At 37.1% G+C, this 21,535-nt stretch overlaps 1 protein-coding gene across 1 annotated transcript in view; it reads left to right on the top strand.

The window, feature by feature from the left end:
• Positions 1-402: 402 nt before the first annotated feature.
• Positions 403-21,535, top strand: part of LOC115510084 (phosphatidylinositol 3,4,5-trisphosphate 3-phosphatase TPTE2-like) — a 93,440-nt gene continuing 72,307 nt past the window's right edge. The window contains exons 1-6 of the mRNA XM_030309582.1: positions 403-449; positions 1,590-1,751; positions 4,248-4,367; positions 5,861-5,960; positions 6,100-6,163; positions 7,113-7,177. Coding sequence (XP_030165442.1) covers positions 403-449; positions 1,590-1,751; positions 4,248-4,367; positions 5,861-5,960; positions 6,100-6,163; positions 7,113-7,177 — 558 coding nt within the window. The remainder of the gene's footprint in view (positions 450-1,589; positions 1,752-4,247; positions 4,368-5,860; positions 5,961-6,099; positions 6,164-7,112; positions 7,178-21,535) is intronic.

The following is a 21,535-nucleotide window of genomic DNA, read 5'->3' as shown; positions in this document are numbered from 1 at the left end:
TGATAAGTTGCACAGGATCCCTCAGCTCATCTATGGGAGAGCTGGAATGCCTGTCTCTCTACCACGCCTTTCTGTCTCTACATTATCTTGCTTTAGTTGATGACCCCAACTTAATATTACCATAAAATTGGGATTGGGGCTTTGCAGGCAAGGGAAATACTACTAAACACAGTTTAGAGTTTTATTTGAATTTATTCCACATATGAAAACTTAAAAATCATGAAGCAGAACAATGAAAATCCTAGTAAACAGCATTTTGTTATGCAACTTCTGAAGAACTTTCTTTTAAAACTATGTTTCTAGAATCCTTTTTTATTGGCTAAATTCATATTCCATATTAGAAGAAATCTGTGATAAATTTGAAGACTCTGGAATTTAATTTTTACTTCTTTTTGTTGCAGCATGATTAAGAGAATTGTGTACTCACTTGTATCATCACTCACATTCAGGTATGTGAGACCCTAGAAAGGGAGGAATTAAATATGCATAATATTTAATATTTTTAATGATAAAGGACCTGGGAGGGGGAAACACATTTTCACTGTCAGTATGTTGCTAAATAGCTCTTGTGCCCCATTTTATGTAACATAATTTGTATTGAAATTTTAGTTTCAGCTGAACATTGAGAAATTCAAAGAAATGGTATTTACCTAAACCTAATAGTAACATATTAGTATGTTTTTTCTACCTGTAAAAGTAAAAATAATGAAGCATGCTTTTAAAAATTCTTTGTGTTTTTATTAGACACTTTATTTGTCTAGAAATACTCCTTAATTCTGGGACCATTTTACTCAGGCTTCTTCTCTACATGATAGTAAGATTTATTTCATGCTATGATACAGAGTCACACAATATACTTGCTTCCTTTTAAATTTATAATATTTTAATTTGCATTGTAATTTTTAAAAAGTATTTTGAAGGCTAATGAATGTATCTTCATAGATTATACAAGTAGTGTACTCAGTTTATGAAGAATGTGTTTAGAATATATGAGAGGAAGGCTTAGGAGGTACTTTAGAGTTTAATCATGTATATAGTATGATTCCTTCTCATGTGCCTAGCACTGTGCTAGAAGCATCTATTAATATATAATCATATACTTATTGAAAATCTCACTGATAAAACATTGTAGTGGTCAAAGAGGTCTTTTAAGGTTATGTTAGTCATGCTTTCACTTGGTTTTTATTGCTAAATTTGTAAAAGTTAATCAGTATGAATGTGGTTTTATTTTTTATGAGAAATTGGTAGAAGCCCCTTAAAAAATTCTCAGATTTTAAGAAGAGTTCACAAGTGGAGACGTGTAATTTTAATTCAGGTTGCCTGTGCTATCTTGGAGGGTTAGTCTGATATGTCTTTTATAAAAGGACATGATAACATGAAATGGTGTGGGGGAGATTTTAATTCTCTAATAACTGCTTCCATTGGGCGAAAACTTAGTAATTTTTTTTGGTATTTTAAGGCAACACAGTATTCCCTACCAGTGGATAATTTAATCCTAAATTACATTTTGTTATCAGATCATTGACCTAACTATGGTCTAACTTTAGGAGTGAAAACCATTTTATCTTTATTCTGTTTATCTGTTGTAGAATATTTGGAATTTTGCTTATCTTTGTGGATATGTCCCTCGTCATTACAGACCTGCTTGTCACTAAAAACGCAATATATATTCCTGTGGAAATTCATTTAATTTCTTTAGCTATTTCTTTATTTTTTGTCTTGGATGTTCTTCTTCGAGTATATGTAGAAGGGTAAGTTTCACTGATTTTTTTTACCTATTATAAAGCTGTTTTGTACTGCTCTGAGAAGCATCCCAAAATAATTACGAAGTCAACCCAACCAAATGTGAATCTGTTCCTCTTTGTTAAAGAGGAGGCATGGTCCACATGGTCCACGAGAAAACAATCCAAATCCCAATTTCTACTAGAGTGGGCTTTAATATTATTGTTGCAACTGATACTCTAGTTTCCAGCAACTCATTATGGATAGTTCCTTCAACAGGTAAAGCTTAAAGGGTTTGCAAAGTAGAGCCAGGCAGCTGATGTGTCTACATGTACATTATTTTTTTAATTATTTTTTTAATGTTTATTTATTTCTGAGACAGAGACAGAGCATGAGCGGGGGAGGGGAAGAGAGAGAGAGGGAGACACAGAATCCGAAGCAGGTTCCAGGCTCTGAGCTGTCAGCACAGAGTCCGATGTGGGGCTCGAACTTACAAACCATGAGATCGTGACCTGAGTTGAAGTCGGTCACTCAACCAACTGAGCCACCCAGGCACCCCTACATGCACATTAGTAAAAGGAATATGTGTGTGAAGTACAAATGTAAACTCTTCCTGAGAGTTGAATCTAAATAAAAGCTGACAGTGTATTAAATACTAAATAATAGGTCTGAACAACCCCTACCTCAGTTAAAATAAAAATTTATGTTAAGGTATGTGAGAATCAAACTCAACACCCAAAAACCAAATAATCCAGTGACGAAATGGGCAGAGGACATGAATAGACAATTTTCCAAAAAAGACATCCAGGTGGCTAACAGACACATGAACAGATGCTCCACATCACTCATCATCAGGGAAATGCAAATCAAAACTCCAATGAGATACCACCTCACACCTGTCAGAATGGCTAAAAGCGACAACTCAGGAAACAACAGATGTTGGCAAGAAAGCAGAAGAAGGAACACTTTTGCACTGTTGCTGGAAAGGCAAACTGGTGCAGCCATTCCAGAAAACAGTATGGAGTTTCCTCAAAAAGTTAAAAATAGAACCACCCTATGACTCAGCAATTGCACTACCAGGTATTTACCCCAAAGACACAAAGATGCTGATTCAAAACACATGCACCTCAGTGTTTATAGCAGTGCTATCAACAATAACCAAAGTATGGAAAGAGCCCAAATGTCCATTGACTGATAAATGGACACAGATGTGGTATAGATATATACACGATGGCATATTACTCAGCCATGACAAAGAACGAAATCTTGCCATTTGCAAAATCGTGAATGGAACTACACTGTATTATGCTAAGTGAAAGAAGTCAATCAGAAAGACAAATACATGATTTCACTCATATGTAAAATTTAAGAAACAAGCCGGATGAACATGGGGGAAAGGAAGGAAAAATAAAATAAGATAAAAACAGAGGGAGGCGAACCATGAGAGACTCTTAACTAGAGAGAACAAACTGAGGGTTTGTTGGAGGGGAGGTGGGTGGGGGGATGGGCTAAATGGGCGATGGGCATTAAGGAGGGCACTTGTTGGGATGAGCACCGGATGTTATGTGTAAGTGATGAATCCCTGGATTCTACTCTAGAAACCAATACCACACTATATGCTAACTAACTTGAATCAAAATAAAGAAAAAGATAAGTTATAAAGTTTCCCCCCTCCCAAAAAGTTACACAAGAGCTCTGAAGCATGTTCATCCCATCAACAAGGCTTGGTGGCGAGGCAGCAGCTGTTTTTCTCTACTTGCTGGCTTTATGAAAAGGTGGATCAAGTGAGCCAAGCCCTGGATCATGTCAGCTGTGGGAGGCAGGGACTAATTCCCCAGCCTCATTTCATCCAGAGCATTTTAGAAGCCTGCTTGTCTCCTCTCCTGCTGAACTGCTATACTCACACTTTAGGGGAGGACTTTTTACCTCCAGATTACTCAGAGCCTGAGAGGGGTTACCTCAGAATTGGAAGGAGGTTTCCCTGGGACATCGTGTCCTTGCCTGAAGGGAGCCAGTATTGGGGAGGAAGGCAAAGTGGATGGAAATTCAGCTTTGTACAGTGGAGGCCACTAGCCCATTGGGATTCTACTGTGGATGTAAAGCCAGATGATGAGTTTACAGGCCAAATTAGGGGGCCCATCTCTCTCTCACAAACCCCTCTTTTACACTCATCACAGCCAAGTGGCTCTAAGGCCGTGACAAATTTGGCTTCTATTGCTCAGCAGGACTGCCAAATATCCCACTTTTCTTGTCCAATATGTGAAAGCAATGCTTGCCTCTTGTTCAGTGGTTTGGTCATGTCTCTTACTATACTTGAATTGCTACATTGATGCTTTTGTCATTTGTATGTATAAAGTAGGATAGAATTTGGATGTCTTCCCTCTTAGTCCAGTCTAGTAAATGCATTTTAAAGAATCCATTAAGTAAAATTCTTAATGGGATGAGTCAAATAATTTGTGCTCTTAAAATATCCCTATCTCCTCTTTGAAGGAGCATAAACTAATGTTTTTTGTTTTGTACTACAGGATACGACTGTATTTTTCTGATATACTTAACAGCTTAGATGCTGTCATCATTGTAGTGACTCTACTGGTTGATATAATTTATATGTTTTATGACCTTAAGGTTCTTAAAGATATCCCCAGGTAAGAAACATATAATCATTTCTCTTAAAGTTTTCATTTTTTCCCTTTTGTTTTTTTCTGGGGGGGGGGTGCCTTTCTGTGGCTTTCCATTTGTATAATCCTTCTAAGTCTGAATGTGTTGAATATGAGCCAATTAAGTTGCCAAAACTGAAATATTTAGAAAAATTTCCACCTACTTGGACACTAAAGCATGGTTGTTTACTGGGAAGTGTGAAGGGTGTACACATTAAGCACCTTTAGCTGAATAAAGAACATGGAACACTGAAAGAACAAACTGGGAACTTGGCCTCTTGTACCTAATTTAACTTTTCTACATTTTGAAATTCCCATTGAGTTTCAATGACAAGTTCCTTACCTGAAATTCCTGGGTTTTTCCTGTAATCCAGAGTATTGGTTTGATCATATGCAAAATTTGAGAGACTCCCATCATGATTCTCCTAAAAAGGAGCAAGTAGAACAGAAAACAAGGTCATATAGGTAGCACCATGGAGGTGGAATCTTACAGTATAGTCGAAATGAAGAAAACTGAAGCAAAGTTAGAACTGCTTAGCTATCAGGAAACTAAAATGTGTATACGTGACTGATGGCTTTCCCTCCTTTCTTCCTCTCGCTACTGTGGCAATGAGGAAAAGGAAGGAGATGTGTATTGGGATATAGATGTTGGATGACTCGCTCATTAGTCCAGCACCTTCTTTCTGCACTCCAGTAACCCAGGACTTTAATTCAGGTCCCAACAAAACTTCATATCACATGACAGGCTTTTGGAATTGTTTTGAAATAAGTGGATCCAGTATGGTCCTCTGGCAACCTCAGTATCACCTAAGAACTTGCCAGAAATGCAACAGGAAAAACATCTCCAGCCCCATGCCAGGCCTACTGAATTATGTGCACACTCAAGCTAGAGAAGCACATGTTCAAATCATCAGCGCTCTGCCATGTTTTTTTCTGATGGTAGGAGAGACATGAACTAGTACACTTGGGAAGTATCTCAGTCTGCTGCCTGCCCAATGTATGTTAGCAGCTGTAGTGAGCCTCTGTTACGGATGGGAATAACAAAGGTGAACAAGAACGCTCAGTTTCTTTTGATGGGAAAATGACTGACAAATGCTTGTCTTAAGCCACAAAAGTTCAGTACACAAATTCTAAGTCTATCTTATAACTATTTCTCTCTCTACCACAGTTTCTCAACCTCAGCACTATTGAGAGTTTAGACCAGATAGTTCTTTGTTATAGGGGCTGTCCTGTGCATTGATTGGTGTTTAGCAACATTCCTGGCTTCTGCCCACTAGACACAAGTAGCATACCTTCACACACAGTATGATAATGAAAAATATCCCCAGACATTGCCAAGTATTCCCTAGGTGGGTGGGTAGGAGACTTGGTGGGGGGTTGTGTATGTGCAAAATCACCCTGGTTAAGAACAAGTCCTCTGGACTTGGTCCATATTGACAAAATCCTGTTTCTAAAGCAAAAATTGATCTTTTTACTGTTAGATTGGCAATTTTATTTCAATCCCTACGACTTATTATTCTGATAAGAGTTTTCCATCTGGCTCATCAAAAGAAACATCTTGAAATGCTGACCAGAAGGCTGGTAAGTGGCCAAAACATACTTATGATTCAGAAAATGTTTGTTTCAGGAAATACTGGCAAGGGTTGTAAATATCTATATAACATTCTTTATTTTACATTGATTTTTGTTTTGCAAGTTAATGATTGTTTTAAACTCTTAGGTTTCAGAAAACAAACGGCGATACAAGAAGGATGGATTTGACTTAGACCTCACTTATGTTACTGGTTTGTAAAGTTCAACTGTTCATTTATATTAACTTCGAATCTTTCTTGTGTGTAATTATGTTCATTTTGTTCTTTTTTTTGTCTGAGCCATGTTCTTTCAAAGTTTATTTATTCATTTTGAGAGAGCGTGTTCATGTGTGAGTGGGGGAGGGACGGAGAGAGAAGGAGGGAGAGAATCCCAAGCAGACACCATGCTGTCTGCACAGAGCCTGATGTGGGGCTCAATCTCACCGTGAGATCATTACCTAAGCCAAAATCAAGAGTCAGGCGCTTAACTGACTGAGCCACCCAGGTGTCCTCCCGACCTTTTTAAAGTTTATTTATTTATTTTGAGGAGCCATGTTATTTCAAAGCATTCTTTACCCATGAAGATATGAGCCACTGTGGTAGTGCAACATATTTGTAGTTTACTCCTCCTGACAATGGAAAATCTGCTTTGATCTCTCAAATCCGGGCTGCTTGGTTACAGGAAATTGAATGGATTTCCAGCTGGCTCCCTTTGTTTGGTTTGGAATTTGAGTCCTAGTTGTTTTCCTGTGTTGCAAGGATTTCAGAGAGTCCTCTTCTCTTCCTCAAACCCTAGAGAATAAGGGGTCTCAAGGTTTCTGAGTCAGAAGCACTGGAAAGCACCAATGCCACCATTCCTGGAGCCCAGATCTCTCATTTTTCTTTGGTGTTTAAATAAGAAATAAATTCCCACTATAGGTCAACACAAATTTGTCACATATGGCTGGAACCAGTTGAGTCCTAGGAACACAATGTGAGTTTAATGGTCATTATATTGGATAATTTAATACGTTGTCTTGGTTATCTGAAAGGTAGTTCTGTCATTCTCAATCCTGAAAGTTCTTTTCTATGAAAAAGAAGTCTGATTACATATATAATAAGCTCTCATACATTGTTTCACATCTATAATGACATTCATAATAATGACTCTTTTGACTTCCAGAGCGTATTATTGCCATGTCATTCCCATCTTCTGGACAGCAGTCTTTCTATAGGAATCCCATTAAGGTGAGGATATTTACACAACAAATGTTCATATTTCTCACTAAACATAGACTACAGAGTCGTAAGTGTACCACTGGCTCAGAGATGGCAGTGTTGTAAAAATTTGCTCTCCCAGGTAAAAAATTATAAAGGATCGATAGCAATTAGCTTTTTCTATGTAATGAAGCGTGCAAAAACTTAATGGCTTCTGGCATTAACCATTTACTTAGTTCATAATAATGGGGTTTCCGAATTTGAATTTGGGTTGGGCTTAACTGAGTGGGTCTGCTGATCAGGGCCAGGTGTAACTAATCACAGCTGGGCTAATGTATCCATCTGTGGGCAGCTACTTGGAATCGGAGGATTGGCTGGTCTAAAATGGCCTGGTTGGATGGCTCCACGTGATGTCTCACTCTCCAGCAGACTAGTTGGAGGCTTGTTCACATGGTGGCAGTGACAAAGATCCCACAAGTAGCAAGCAGAAGAATGCAGAGCCCCTAACGGCCCAGGTTCAAAACTAGTATTATATGGCTTCTACCTCACTCTATGGTACGAAGCAAATTACAACTCAGTCCAGATTCAAGGCGTAGAATAGACCGCATCTCTTGCTGGCAGGAATTGCAACAAATTACGGCCATTTTTCATAGTCTATCATGGGGAAAAGGATGGGAATTCTTTATGTGTGTTCTTAGGTTGAGATCCTAAATTATAGTGGAGGCATACTGCTTTAGAGTCTGTGTATTAAATAATTTCAAACATAAAATGATATGTAATATGAAACTCCAGTTAAAAGCTATTGTTTAAGGAGTTTGCATATGTGTGTGGCTGTGTATTCATTAGCGTAATTTATATTTTTGTTATATATTAATATGGTGTAATTATGTACATATATGTATACGTCTACATATAAGTCTGCATATATACATGCATGTATAATTATACTTTTGTCAAGGCATAACAAATACTGTCAATTGCACTTACCTTAAGTGGATTTTGATGAGATTATATATAGGTCTATATGCATGTAACCAGCACCCCTAACAATATATAGAACATTTCTTGCTCTTTTTCAGTCAATATCCCAACACACTAGAGGTAATTGCTATTCTAACTTCTGTTACCACAGATTAGATTTACTTATTGCTGAATTTCACATAAGTGGAATCATAAAATACTTCTTTTTTGACTGGCTTTTTATGCCCCAAATCTGAGATACATTCGATATTTTTGTACAGCTCTTACAACATTTATATATTATACTTATTCACTATAACACTAAAATTTACTGCTTTCTAGAATCCTGTATCAAAAGCTTAAGCATTCAGTTTACATACAGAAATCATACAATCATACACCACGTCACAAAGACAGCAATGGTGTTATATTCTATAACATCTACATAACAGAAAATATAAAACTCAAAAAAGATACAGCTAAAGAAACCAGCATAAATTTGGCAACCAGTAATTTTGACAGGGATGTCGTACAGCTTGCATGACTTTAAATGTGTGAATTGAAAATACTGCATTTAGGGGGAGGAGTTAAGATGGCAGAGGACCCTAGGGGGACCCTACGCTTGCCTTGACCCTTGAGCACAGCCAGATAAATATCTAATCATTTTGATCACCCAAGAAATTGATCTAAGGACTTAGAGAGCAAAACTGCACAATTAGAGATGGAAAAATAGCCACATCGTGGAAGGTAGGAGCCTGCGGAGAGTTGATTTGGGGGAGAAAAGAACTACAGGGGCCATGAAGGTGAAGGACCCCTGATCATGGAGAGAAGAGTGAGTGAGAACCAGAGTGAGAGAAAGAATGAAAGTGCACGCAGAGGAATGCTCAAGAAAAACTCTTCCCCAAAACCATTGACTGGAAAAGGAAGAGGGACTGACTACTGCAAGTTTTTATAAGCAATGGAGTGCAAAGTCTGAAGTTTTGGAGTCCGTGCCAGCACCAGGGTCATCATGCCTGGTGGGCTTGGAGTTGCTCTGGTGAGGAAGGAGGGCAGAGACCTGTGAGTGGATAGTGTGGTCCGAGGATCCCCTGCATCACACAGGGATAAACAGTTGCCCTGATTAGAGTGCATTTGGGAGAGGTGGCATGGCCTTTCCAGGGAAAAAAGAGCTGGCACCACCAAAGTGCTGCCCTATTCCCTAGTGTAGGAACAAAGAATACCAGCTGAGGGCAGCAAACCTTGGTGCTGGCTTTCCGTTGCACTTTACCATAAACTCCAAACTGCTGCACGGTCACACAACTGATTTCTGAACAAACCAGCACTGGCTACAACTCAGCGAGACCCTCCCTCAGAGAATCAGTATGGGTCTACCCCACATAGACATCTAAAATTTGGAGTTTTGGAACCCGGCTACATGCCTGAGATAAAACACAGACTTCTGCTACCTGGCAGACAGACAATTTGGGTGCAGGGATCTGGCAGAAGTCAGGGACACAAGAGAGTGATTGTTTGGCTCTTCTGTGTGAGCTCTCAGAAGAGTAGCAGTATAAACTCCATGCTCCAGGGAGGAGAGAGTGGGGTCATGTAATTTTTCCCCTCCCCCCATCAGCACTGACCAAATCAGTGAGCAAAACAGCGCCTCCCAATGGACGCTGAAGCTGTTTACACCAAACCCAACCACCCTGCACCCTGTAGGTGCATCTCCACTAGGGCAAGTCGGCCTGAGAATGGGTGCAGCAGGCCCCACCCCCAGAAGACCCGCATAAACCCCTTGCATGCACCAAGTCTACTGATCACAGAGTGCTGCTGCAAACTTCAACTCTAGGGGAAATAGAATCTAGCTTTTTTTTTTTTTTTTTTTTTTTTTTGAGATCTAGCTTCTTTTAGCAAGCAGACCAAAGCACAACTAGTATCTAGCTTCCGTGTTTTTGTTTTTTTGGGGTTTTTTTTGGGGGGGGGGCACTTATTAATATAGCCATTACTGTCAGGAGCAGGAATACAACAGGCTTTCCTAGCAGTCTCTCTCTCTCTCTCTCTCTCTCTCTCTCTCTCTCTCTCTCACACACACACACACAGACACACACACACAGTGAGCCAGACAAATGACAAGACAGAAAATTCACCCCAAAGGAAAGAATAGGAAGAAGTCACAGCAGGGGTTTAATCAGTACAGATACAAGTAAGATGTCTGAACCAGAATTTAAAAGAATAATTATAAGGGTACTAGCTAGGCCTGAGAAAAGCATAGAAGACACTAGAGACTCCCTTACTGCAGAGATAAAAGAACTAAAAAATGAGTCAAGTTGGAATAAAACAATGCTATAACTGAGATGCAAAACTGAATGGTGCAATGACATTGACGATGGGCGAAGCAGAGAAATGAATCACTGATATAGAAGATAAAACTATGGAAAATAATGAAGCTGAAAAAAAGAGTGAAAGAAAGGTATTGGATCATGAATGTAGACTTAGGGAACTCAGCAACTCCTTAAAGTGTAATAAAATTTTGTCATAGGAGTCCCAGAAGAAGAGAAAGAAAAAGGAAGGTTTTCTTGAAGGTTTATTTGAGCAATTTATAGCTGAAAACTTCCCTTATCTAGGGAAGGAAACAAACACTGAAATCCAAGAAGCACAGGGAACTCCCATTAAATTCAACAAAAGCCAGCCATCACCAAGATATATCATAGTCAAGTTCACAAAATACACAGAAAAGGAAAGAATCCTGAAAGCAGCGAGGGGAAAAAAGTCCTTAACCTATAAGGGAAAACAGATCAGGTTCACAGCAGATATGTTCATAGAAACTTGACAGGCCAGAATGGAGTGGCATGATATATTCAGTATGCTGAATGGGAAAACTCTGCAGCCAAGAATACTTCATCCAGCAAGGCTGTCATTTAGAATAGAAGGAAAGGTAGAGTTTCCCAGACAAAAACTAAAGCAGTTTGTAAGCACTAAACCAGCCCTGCAAGAAATATTAAAGGGACTCTTTAGAGAAAAAAAAGACCAAAAACAACAAAGACCAGAAAAAAACAGAGAATACCATCAGAGACACCAACTCTATAGGCAACACAGTGGCCCTAAATTCGTATCTTTCAATAGTCACTCTAAATATAAATTGACTAAATTCCCCAATCAAAAGACATAGAGTATCAGAATGACTAAAAAAACAAGACCCATCTATATGCTGCCTACAAGAGACTCATTTTAGACCTAAAAACAGTTGGAGATTGAAAGTGAGGGAATGGAGAACCATGTGTCATGCTAATAGACATCAAAAGAAAGCTGGAGTAGTTATACTTATATCAAATTAGATTTTAAACCAAAGACTGTAATTAGAGATAAAGAAGGGTATTATATCACAATTAAGAGGTCTATCAAGAAGATCTGACAGTTGTAAATATTGGTGCCCCCAACTTGCAACACCCAAATATATAAATCAATTAATAACATAAACCCCTTGATAATAATACAAGTAGGGAACATTAATACCCCATTAATACAGCATGGACAGCTCATCTAAGCAGAAAATCAATAAGGAAACCATGGCTTTGAGTGACACAATGACCAGATGGATTTAACAGATCTAATTGGAATATTTCATCTTAAAGCAGCGGAATACACATTCTTTTTGAGTGAACGTGGAACATTCTCCAGAATAGATCACATACTGGGTCACAAATCAGCCCTTTTTGTACAAAAAGATTGAGATCATACCATGCATATTTCCAGAGTACAATGCTGTATGACACTTGAAGTCAACCACAAGAAAAAATTTGGGAAGATCACAAATACTTGGAAGTTAAAGAATGACCTACTAAAGAATTAATGTGTTAACCAGGAAATTAAAGAAGAAAAAAAAATACATGTAAGAAAATGAAAATGAAAACACAGCAATCCAAAACCTTTGGGATGCAGCAAAGGTGGTCCTAAGAGGGAAGTCTATTACCATACAGGTCTACCTCAAGAAGCAAGAAAACTCTGAAATACACAATCTAACCTTACACCTAAGCAGCTAGGAAAGGAACAGCAAATAAAGCCCAAAGCCATCAGGGGAAATAATAAAGATTAGAACAGAAATAAATACTAGAGAAACAAAGCAGAAACAGATCAACAAAACTAAGAGTGGGTTCTTTGAAAGAATTAACAAAATTGATAATCCCAAGCCAGACTTATCAAAAAGAAAAGAGAAAGGACCCAAATAAATAAAATCACAAATGAAAGAGAAGAGATAACAACCAACGCCACAAAAAATACAATTATAAGAAAATATTATGAAAAATTATATGCCAACAAACTGTGCAATGTGGAAAAAATGGACAAATGTCTAGAAACATACAATTACCAAAACTAAAACATGAAGAAATAGAAAATTTGAACAGACCCAAAACCAGCAAAGAAATTGAATCAGTAATCAAAACTCCTAATAAACAAAAGTCCAGGGCTGGATGGCTTCCCAGGGGAATTCTACCAGAGTAAGAAGAGTTAATACCCATTCTTCTCAAACTGTTCCAAAAAACAGAAGTGGAAGGAAAACTTCCAAACTCTCTCCTACAAGGCCAGCATTACCTTGATTGCAAAACCAGACAAAGACCCCACTAAAAAGGAGAATTACAGGGCAATAATCCCTGATGAACATGAATGCAAACATTCTCAACAAGATGCTAGAAGCTGAATCAAACAGTACATTAAAAGAATTATTCACCATGATCGAGTGGGATATATTCCTAGGCTGCAGAGTAGTTCAACATTTGCAAATCAATCAACATGATATACCACATTAATAAAAGAAATGATAAGTACCATATGATCCTCTCAATAGATGCAGAAAAAACATTTGACAAATACAATATCCATTCTTGATAAAAAAAAAAAACACACCACAACAAAATAGGTATAGATGGATCATACCTCATCATAAAGGCCATATACAAAAGACCCACAGCTAATATCCTCAGTGGGGAAAAACTGTGAGAGCTTTTCCTCTAAGGTCAGAAACAAGACAGGGATATCCATTCTCACCATTACAATTTAACATAGTACTGGAAGTCTTAGCCTCAGCAATCAGACAACAAAAAGAAATAAAAGGCATTCAAGTTGGCAAGGAAGACAGACTTTCACTCTTTGCAGATGACATGATACTCTACGTGGAAAATCTGAAAGACTCCGCCAAACAATTGCTAGAACTAATACATGAATTCAGCAAAGTCACAGGATATAAAATCAATGTACAGAAATCTGTTGCATTTCTATACACCAATAATGAAGCAACAGAAGAAGAAATCAAGGAATCAATCCCATTTACAATTGCACCAAAAACAATAAGACACTTACAAATAAACCTAACCAAAGAGGTAAAAGAGCTGTACTCTGAGAACTATAGAACTCTTATGAAAGAAATTGAAAGAGGACACAAAGAAATGGAAAAACATTTCATGCTCATGGATTAGAAGAACAAACATTGTGAAAATGTTTATACTACCCCAAACAATCTACACATTTAATGCAATACCTATCAAAATACTACCAGTATTTTTCGTTGATCTAGAACAAACAATCCTAAAATTTGTATGGCACCACAAAAGACCCCAGATAGCCAAAACAGACCTGAAGAAGAAAAGCAAAGCTGGAGGTATCATGATTCTGGATTTTAAGCTATATTGCAAAGCTGTGGTCATCAAAACAGTATACTGGCACAAAATGATCAATGGAACAGGACAGAATACCCAGAAATGGGCCCACAACTATATGATCAATTAATCTTCAACAAAGTAGGAAAGAATATCCAATGGGAAGAAAATCTCTTCAATAAATGGTGTTGAGAAAACTGGACAGCAACATAAAGAAGAATGAAAATGGACCACTTTTTTACACCATACACAAAATAAATTCAAAATGGATGAAAGACCTAAATTTAAGACAGGAAACCATCAAAATCCAAGAGGAGATAACAGGCAGCAACCTCTTTGACCTCAGCTGCAGCATCTTCTTACTAGACATGTCTCTGGAGGCAAGGGAAACAAAAGCAAAAACAAACTAAGACTTCATCAAGATAAAGTCTTCTGAACAATGAACAAAACAATCAACAAAACTAAAAGGCAGCCTATGGGAATGGGAGAAGATATTTGGAGATGACACATCTGATAAAGGGCTAGTATCCAAAATCTATAAAGAACTTACCAAACTCAACACCCAAAAAACAAATAATCCAGTGATGAAATGGGAAGAAGACATGAATAGACATTTTTTCAAAGAAGACATCCAGATGGCTTACAGACACGTGAAAAAATGCTCAACATCACTCATCAGAGAAATACAAATCCAAACCATAATGAGATAATACCTCACACCTGTCAGAATGGCTAAAAGTAACAACTACAGATGTTGGCAAGGATGCAGAGAAAGGGGAACCCTTTTGCATTGTTGGTGGGAATGCAAACTGGGACAGCCACTCTGAAAAACAGTATGGAGATTCCTCAAAAAATGAAAAGTAAACATATTCTATGATCCAGGAATCACACTACTGGGTATTTACTCAAAGAATACAAAAATACTAATTTGAAATCACATGTGCACCCGTATGTTTATTGCAGCATTATTTACAATAGCCAAACTATGGAAGCAACTCATGACCATCAGTAGATGAATGGATAGATATGGATATATATGGGTATGTAATGGAATGTTATACAGCCATAAAAAAGAATGAAATCTCACCATTTGCAACAACATGGATGGAGCTAGTACAGAGAATACAGGTTGTTACCAGAGGGGAGGCAAGTGGGGAGATGGGTAAAATAGGTAAGGAAGATTAAGAGTATTCTTATCCTGATGAACACTGAGAATTATGGAACTGTTGAATTACTATTTCTACACCTGCAACCAATATAACACTTTGTTAATTACAATGTAATTAAAATTTAAAAATAGAAATAAACAAAAGATCACAAAATGTTAATTCATGGATTCATTTTAGTAATTTGTATATTCCTTGAACTTTTTATGCATATAATCATATCAAATTACTTAGTATACTTTTAGTTTTTTTCTTTGTTGAATTGTCTAGGGCCTCCACTTGTAATGTTGACTAGTACTAAGAGCAGATACCATTCCTTGTTCCCAAACTTAAATGGAAAGAATTAGAAATTCTGCTATTAAAATGATGTTTTACAGAAGTTTTTTGTACATGTTCTTTACCAGATTAAGAAAGTTTTATTTATTTCTACTCTGCTAGGAGTTGAATCATGAATTGGTGAACGTGTCAGATACTTTTTCTATGTGTATGGAGATAATGAAAGGTTTTTCTCTGTTATTCTGTTATTTTCAAATGTAAAGCCAAACTTTTTTATTCCTAGAATAAGCTCTCCTTTGGTCTTAATATATTATTTACTTATCACTACTTTCTATTGGCTAATATTTTATGTACAACTTTTTGTATATGTTAATGAGAGATATTGACCTTCAATTTCCCATTCTTTTGTTTTGTTTTGTTTTGTTTTGTTTTGTTTTGTTTTGTTTTGAGAGAGAGAGCAAGCAAGCAAGTGGGGTCAGCTGGGAACAGAGGGAGAGGGAGAGAGAGAATCTTAAGCAGGCTCCATATCCTGCGCAGAGCGCATTGCGGGTCTCAATATCACAACCATGAGATCATGACTGAGCTGAAAATAAGAGTTGGGTGCTCAACTGACTGACCTACCCAGGCACCTCTTTCTTTTTTTACTGATGTGTAGTTGACATACAATGTCACATTAGTTTCAGGTATACAGCATAGTGATTTGAAAAGTCTGTATGTTATGCTGTGCTCACCACAAGTGTAGTTACCATCTGTCACCATAAAACACTATTATACCATGGACTATATTCCCTATGCTGTACCTTTTATCCATATGTCTTACTCATTCCATAACTGGAGGCCTGTATCTCCCACTTGCCTTCATGTATTTTGTCCATCCCCGCACTCCTCTCTCCTCTGGGAAACATCAATTTGTTCTCTGTATTTATGGGTCTGGCTCTGCTTTTTGTTTGTTTGTTTTGTTTTTAGATTCAAAACACAAGTAAAATCATATGGTGTTTGTTTTTCTCAGTCTGACTTTCACTAAGCAAAATACCCTCTAGGTTCATCCATGTTGTTGCAAATGGTAAGATCTCATTCTTTTTTATGGCTCAGTAGTATTGTGTGTGTGTGTGTGTGTGTGTGTGTGTGTACCACCTCTTGTTTATTCATTCATCTGTTGATGGACACTTGGGTTTCTTCCACATCTTAGCTATTATAAATAATGCTGAAATAAACATAGAGGTACAGATAATCTTTTTGAATTAGTGTTTTTGTTTTCTTTAGGTAACCCAGTAGTGAAATTACTGGATCATACAGTAATTTTGTTTTTAATTTTTTGAGGAACCTCCATACTTTTTTCCACAGTGGCTGTACCAATTTGCATTCCTATCGCCAGTGCACAAGGGTTCCTTTTTCTCTACATCCTCATCAATACTTGTTATTTCTTGTCATTTTGATTTTAGCTATTCTGACAGGTGTAAATATCTCATTGTGGTTTTGATTTCCCTGATGATAAGTGATGTTCAGCATCTTTCATGTGTCTGTTGGCCATCTGAATGGTCGTCTGTTGGTCTTTGAAAAATGTCTATTCATGTTTTCTTCCCATTTTCAATTGAATCATTTATTTTTTGGTGTTGAGTTGTGTAAGTTCTTAATGTATTTTTGATATTAACCCCTTATCAGATATTTCATTTGCAAGTGTCTTCTATTCAGTAGCTTGCTTTTTTGTTTTGTTGCTGATTTCCTTCACCATGCAAACACTTCTTATTTGGGAGTAATCCCAATGGTTTATATTTGCTTGTGTTTCCCTTGCCTGAGGACACATATCTAGAAAGATATTGTTATAGTTGATGTCAAAGAGCATATTGCCTATGTTTTCTACAAGGGGTTTTATGGTTTCAGGTCTCACATTTAGGTCTTTAATCCAGTGTGTTGATTTTTGTGTATGGTGTAAGAAAGGGGTCATTGCATTCTTTTGCTTGTAGCTGTCCAATTTTGTCAGTACCACCTATTGAAGAGACTGTCTTTTCCTCAGTGTATATTCTTGCCTCCTTTTTCCTTGATTAATTATCCCTATAAGTGTGGATTTATTTCTGGGCTCTCTATTCTGTTCTGTTTGTCTATGTGTCTATTTTTGTGCTAGTACAATACTATTTTGATTACAACAGCTTTGTAGTGTATCTTGAAATACAGGATTGTGATACCTCCAGATTTGTTCTTTTTTCTCAAGATTGCTTTGGCTTTTTGAGATCTTCATGGTTCCATACAGATTTTAGGATTATTTGTTCTAGTTCTGTGAATGATGCTGTTGGTGTTTTGATAGGTATTGCATTGAATCTTAGACTGCTTTGGGGAGTATGGACATTTTAACAAGATTAATTATTCCAATCTATGAGCCTGGAATATCTTTTCATTTACTCCTTTTTTCTTCAATTTCTTTCATCAGTGTTTTTTAAAAAATGTTTACTTATTTTTGATAGAGATTGAGAGCTCTAGCAGGGGAGGGACAGAGAGAGAGGGAGACAGAGGATCTGAAACAGGTTCTGTGCTGACAGCAGACAGCCCAACATGGGGCTTGAACCCACAAACCGTGAGATCATGATCTGAGCCGAAGTCAGCTGCTTAACTGACTGAGCCACCCAGGCGCCCTCATCAGCGTTTTATAGTTTTCAGAAAACAGATCCTTCACCTCCTTTGTTAAGGATATTTTTAGGTATTCTTTTTGGTGCAATTATAAATAGAATTGTTTTCTTTTTCTGCTATTTCATTATTAGTATACAAAAACATAATGGCTTTCTATGTATTAATTTTGCATCTTGCAACTTCACTGAATTCATACATACTAATAGCTTTTTGGTAGGGTATTTAGGATTTTCTATGTGTAGTATCATATCATCTGCAAACAGTGACAGTAATTTCTTCCTTACCAATTTGGATGCTTTTTTTTTCTTTGTCTTATTGCTGTGGCTAGAGCTTTCAGTAACTAGTATGTTGAATAAAAGTGGTGAGAGTAGACATCCCTGTCTTGTTTCTGATCTTAGAAGAAAAATTCTCAGTTTTTCACCACTATGTATGTTTGTCATATATGACCTTTATTATGTTGAGTTATGTGCTCTCTAACCCCATTTTTTTTTAGTTTTATCATGAATGAAAGTTGAATTTTGTCACATGATTTTTCTGTACCTACGAAGATGATCATATAATTTTTATACTTCATTTTGTTGACTTGGTATATCACAGTGATTGATCTGCAAATATTGAGCCATCCTTGCAACTCCAGAATATATCCCACTTGATCATGGTAGATGATCCTTTTACCGTATTATTGAACGTGGTTTGATAATATTTTGTTGAGAATTTTTGCTTCTGTGTTCTATGTGATACTGTTCTGTAGTTTTCTTTCCTTCCTTCCTTTCTTTCTTGTAATGTGTCTGGTTTTGGTATCAGGGTAATGCCGGCCTCATAGAATGTAGTTCAAAGCTCTCCTTCCTTTGATATTTTTTGTAATAGATTAAAGAGAATTGGTATTAACTTTTCTTTAAATATTTGGTAAATTCACCTGTGAATCTATCCGGTCCTGGAATTTTGTTTGTTGGTAGTTTTTTGATTAACAGTTCAATTTTGTTAGTAGTAATTTGGTTTTCAAATTCACATTTCTTCCTGATTCAGTTTAGGAAAATTGTATGTTTCTAGGAGTTCATTTATTTTTTCTAGGTTATCCAATTTGTTAGCATATAATTTTTTTGTAGTACTTGCTTATAATCCTTTGTATCTCTGTAGAGTTTTTTGTTACCTCTTTTGTTTCTAGTTTCATTTGGTTCCTTTTTTTTCTTGATCAGTCTGACTACAGATTTATTGATTTTTTTTTTTTACATTTTGAAAGAATCAGCTCTTCATTTCATTGACCTTTTCTATTCTTTAAGACTATTTCATTTATTTCTGCTATGATTTTCTCTAAAAAAAAAAAACAAACAAAAAAAACAAAAAAGCAAAAAAGGCACTAGTAGGGAAGGGGCACAGGGAGAGGAAGAGAGAATCTCAAGATCTCAAGTACACTCCACATCCAGTGTGGAACCAGAGATGGGGCTTGATCTCACAAATGTGAGGTCATGACCTGAGCTGAAATGAAGAGTTAGACACTTAACTGACTCATCTACCCAGGTGCCCCTCTGTTCTGATTTTTATTAAATCCTTCCATCTACTAGTATTGGGCTTTATTTTTCTTTTTCTAGTAGGTAAGTTTAGGTAAGTTTAAACTGAAGTTTTTCTTATTTCTTCAGGTCAGCTGGTATCTCTATAAATATTCCCCATTAGGACTATTTTCTCTAGGTCTCAAAACTTTTATTTTTTTATTAAAAAATTTTTTTAATGTTTGTTTTTTTTTTTTTTTTTGAGAGAGACAGAGAGAGTACAAGAAAGGGAGGGGCAGAGAGAGAGGGAGACACAGAATCAGAAGCAGGCTCCAAACTCTGAGCTGTCATCACTGAGCCCGATGTGTGGGCTTGTACCCATGAACTGTGAGATCATGACCCGAGCTGAAGTCAGATGCTTAACTGAATGAGCCACCCAGGTGCCCTTCAAAGATTTTAGACCATTGTATTTTCATTTTCATTTGTTTCCATGTATGTTTAACTTTGGTCTTTGTTTTTCTTGTCGACTCATTTGTTGTTTAGTGGCATGTTGCTTAGCTTCCACCTATTTGGTTTTCCATTTTTTTTCTTATGATTGATTTCTATTTCATCCCATTGTGATTAGAAAAGATATATAGGGGCGCCTGGGTGGCGCAGTCGGTTAAGCGTCCGACATCAGCCAGGTCACGATCTCACGGTCCGTGAGTTCGAGCCCCGCGTCAGGCTCTGGGCTGATGGCTCGGAGCCTGGAGCCTGTTTCCGATTCTGTGTCTCCCTCTCTCTCTGCCTCTCCCCCGTTCATGCTCTGTCTCTCTCTGTCCCCAAAATAAATAAAAAACGTTGAAAAAAAAATAAAAAAAAAAAAGAAAAGATATATGATATGGTTCAATCTTTTTAAATTTATTGAGACTTGTTTTGTAGCCTACTATGTGATCTATCCTGGAGAATGTTCTGTGTGCATATAAAAAGAATGTGTGTTGTGTTGTATTTGTATGGCTTGTTCTGTATTTATCTTTTAAGTCCATGTGACCTAATGTGTTGTTCAAAAATACTGTTTTCTTATTGATTTTCTGCCTATATAATCTACCAGCGTGATGTAAGTGCTGTGTTAAAGTCTCCTACTATAATTTTATTACTCTTTCTTACTCTATGTGTTAAAAATTGCTTTACATATTTAGGTTCTCCATTATTGGGTACATAGATATTTATAATTGTTATGTCATCTTGTTCAACTGACTCCTTTATCATTATGCAATGCCCTTCTTTGTCTCTTGTTAGTCTTTAAGGTCTACTTTGTGATATAAATGTTGCTACTGTGGATTTTTCTCCCACTTCCTTTTGCATGAAATATCTTTTCCATCCATTCACTTTCAGTTTGAGTGTATCCTTATATCTGAAGTGAGTATCTTGTAGGCAAAATATATATGAGTCTTGTTTTTCATCCATTCTGCCACCCTATGCCTCTTGATTGGAGCATTTAGACAATTTACATTTTAAAAAAATTGTTTTTAAGTTTATTTATTTATTTAGAGAGAGAGAGAAAGCACAAGTGAGGCAGGGGCAGAGAGGAGAGACAGAATCCCATGCAGGCTCCATGCCATCAGCGCACAGCCAGATGCCAGGCTTGAACTCACAAACTGTGAGATCATGATCTCAGCGGAGATCAAGAGTTGGACACTTAACTAACTATGCCACCCAGACACCCCTAGACCATTTACAGTTAAAGTAATTATTTTCAGTGTGAACTTATTGGCATTTTTATTGTTTTCTGGTTGTTTTTATAGTTCTTCTCTGTTATTTCATCTTCCTCTCTTTCCTTCAGTTTATGACTTTCTGTAGTGTTATGCTTGGCTCTCTTTTCTTGTGTATCTATTATAGGTTTTAGGTTTGTGTTTACCATGAAGTTTGTATATAACATTCTAAGTATATAACCGTCTATATTAAGTTGATGATTATTTAAGTTCTAACATATTCTAAAGGAATTTTTTTACTCCTTTCTCCATGTTTTATGTATATGTTGTCATATTTTATATCTTTTTATTTATAATTTTCTTTTAATTATGGCCTTTTTGTTTCCACTTTAAAAAGTCCCTTTATGGGGCACCTGGGTGGCTCAGTCGGTTAAGCGGCCAACTTCGGCTCAGGTCATGATCTCGCGGTCCGTGAGTTCGAGCCCCGCGTCGGGCTCTGTGCTGACAGCTCAGAGCCTGGAGCCTGTTTCAGATTCTGTATCTCCCTCTCTCTGACCCT

This window comes from Lynx canadensis, chromosome A1 (assembly GCF_007474595.2).
Source record: "Lynx canadensis isolate LIC74 chromosome A1, mLynCan4.pri.v2, whole genome shotgun sequence".
Taxonomy (NCBI): domain Eukaryota; kingdom Metazoa; phylum Chordata; class Mammalia; order Carnivora; family Felidae; genus Lynx; species Lynx canadensis.
This window is presented reverse-complemented; position numbering and strand designations above follow the sequence as displayed.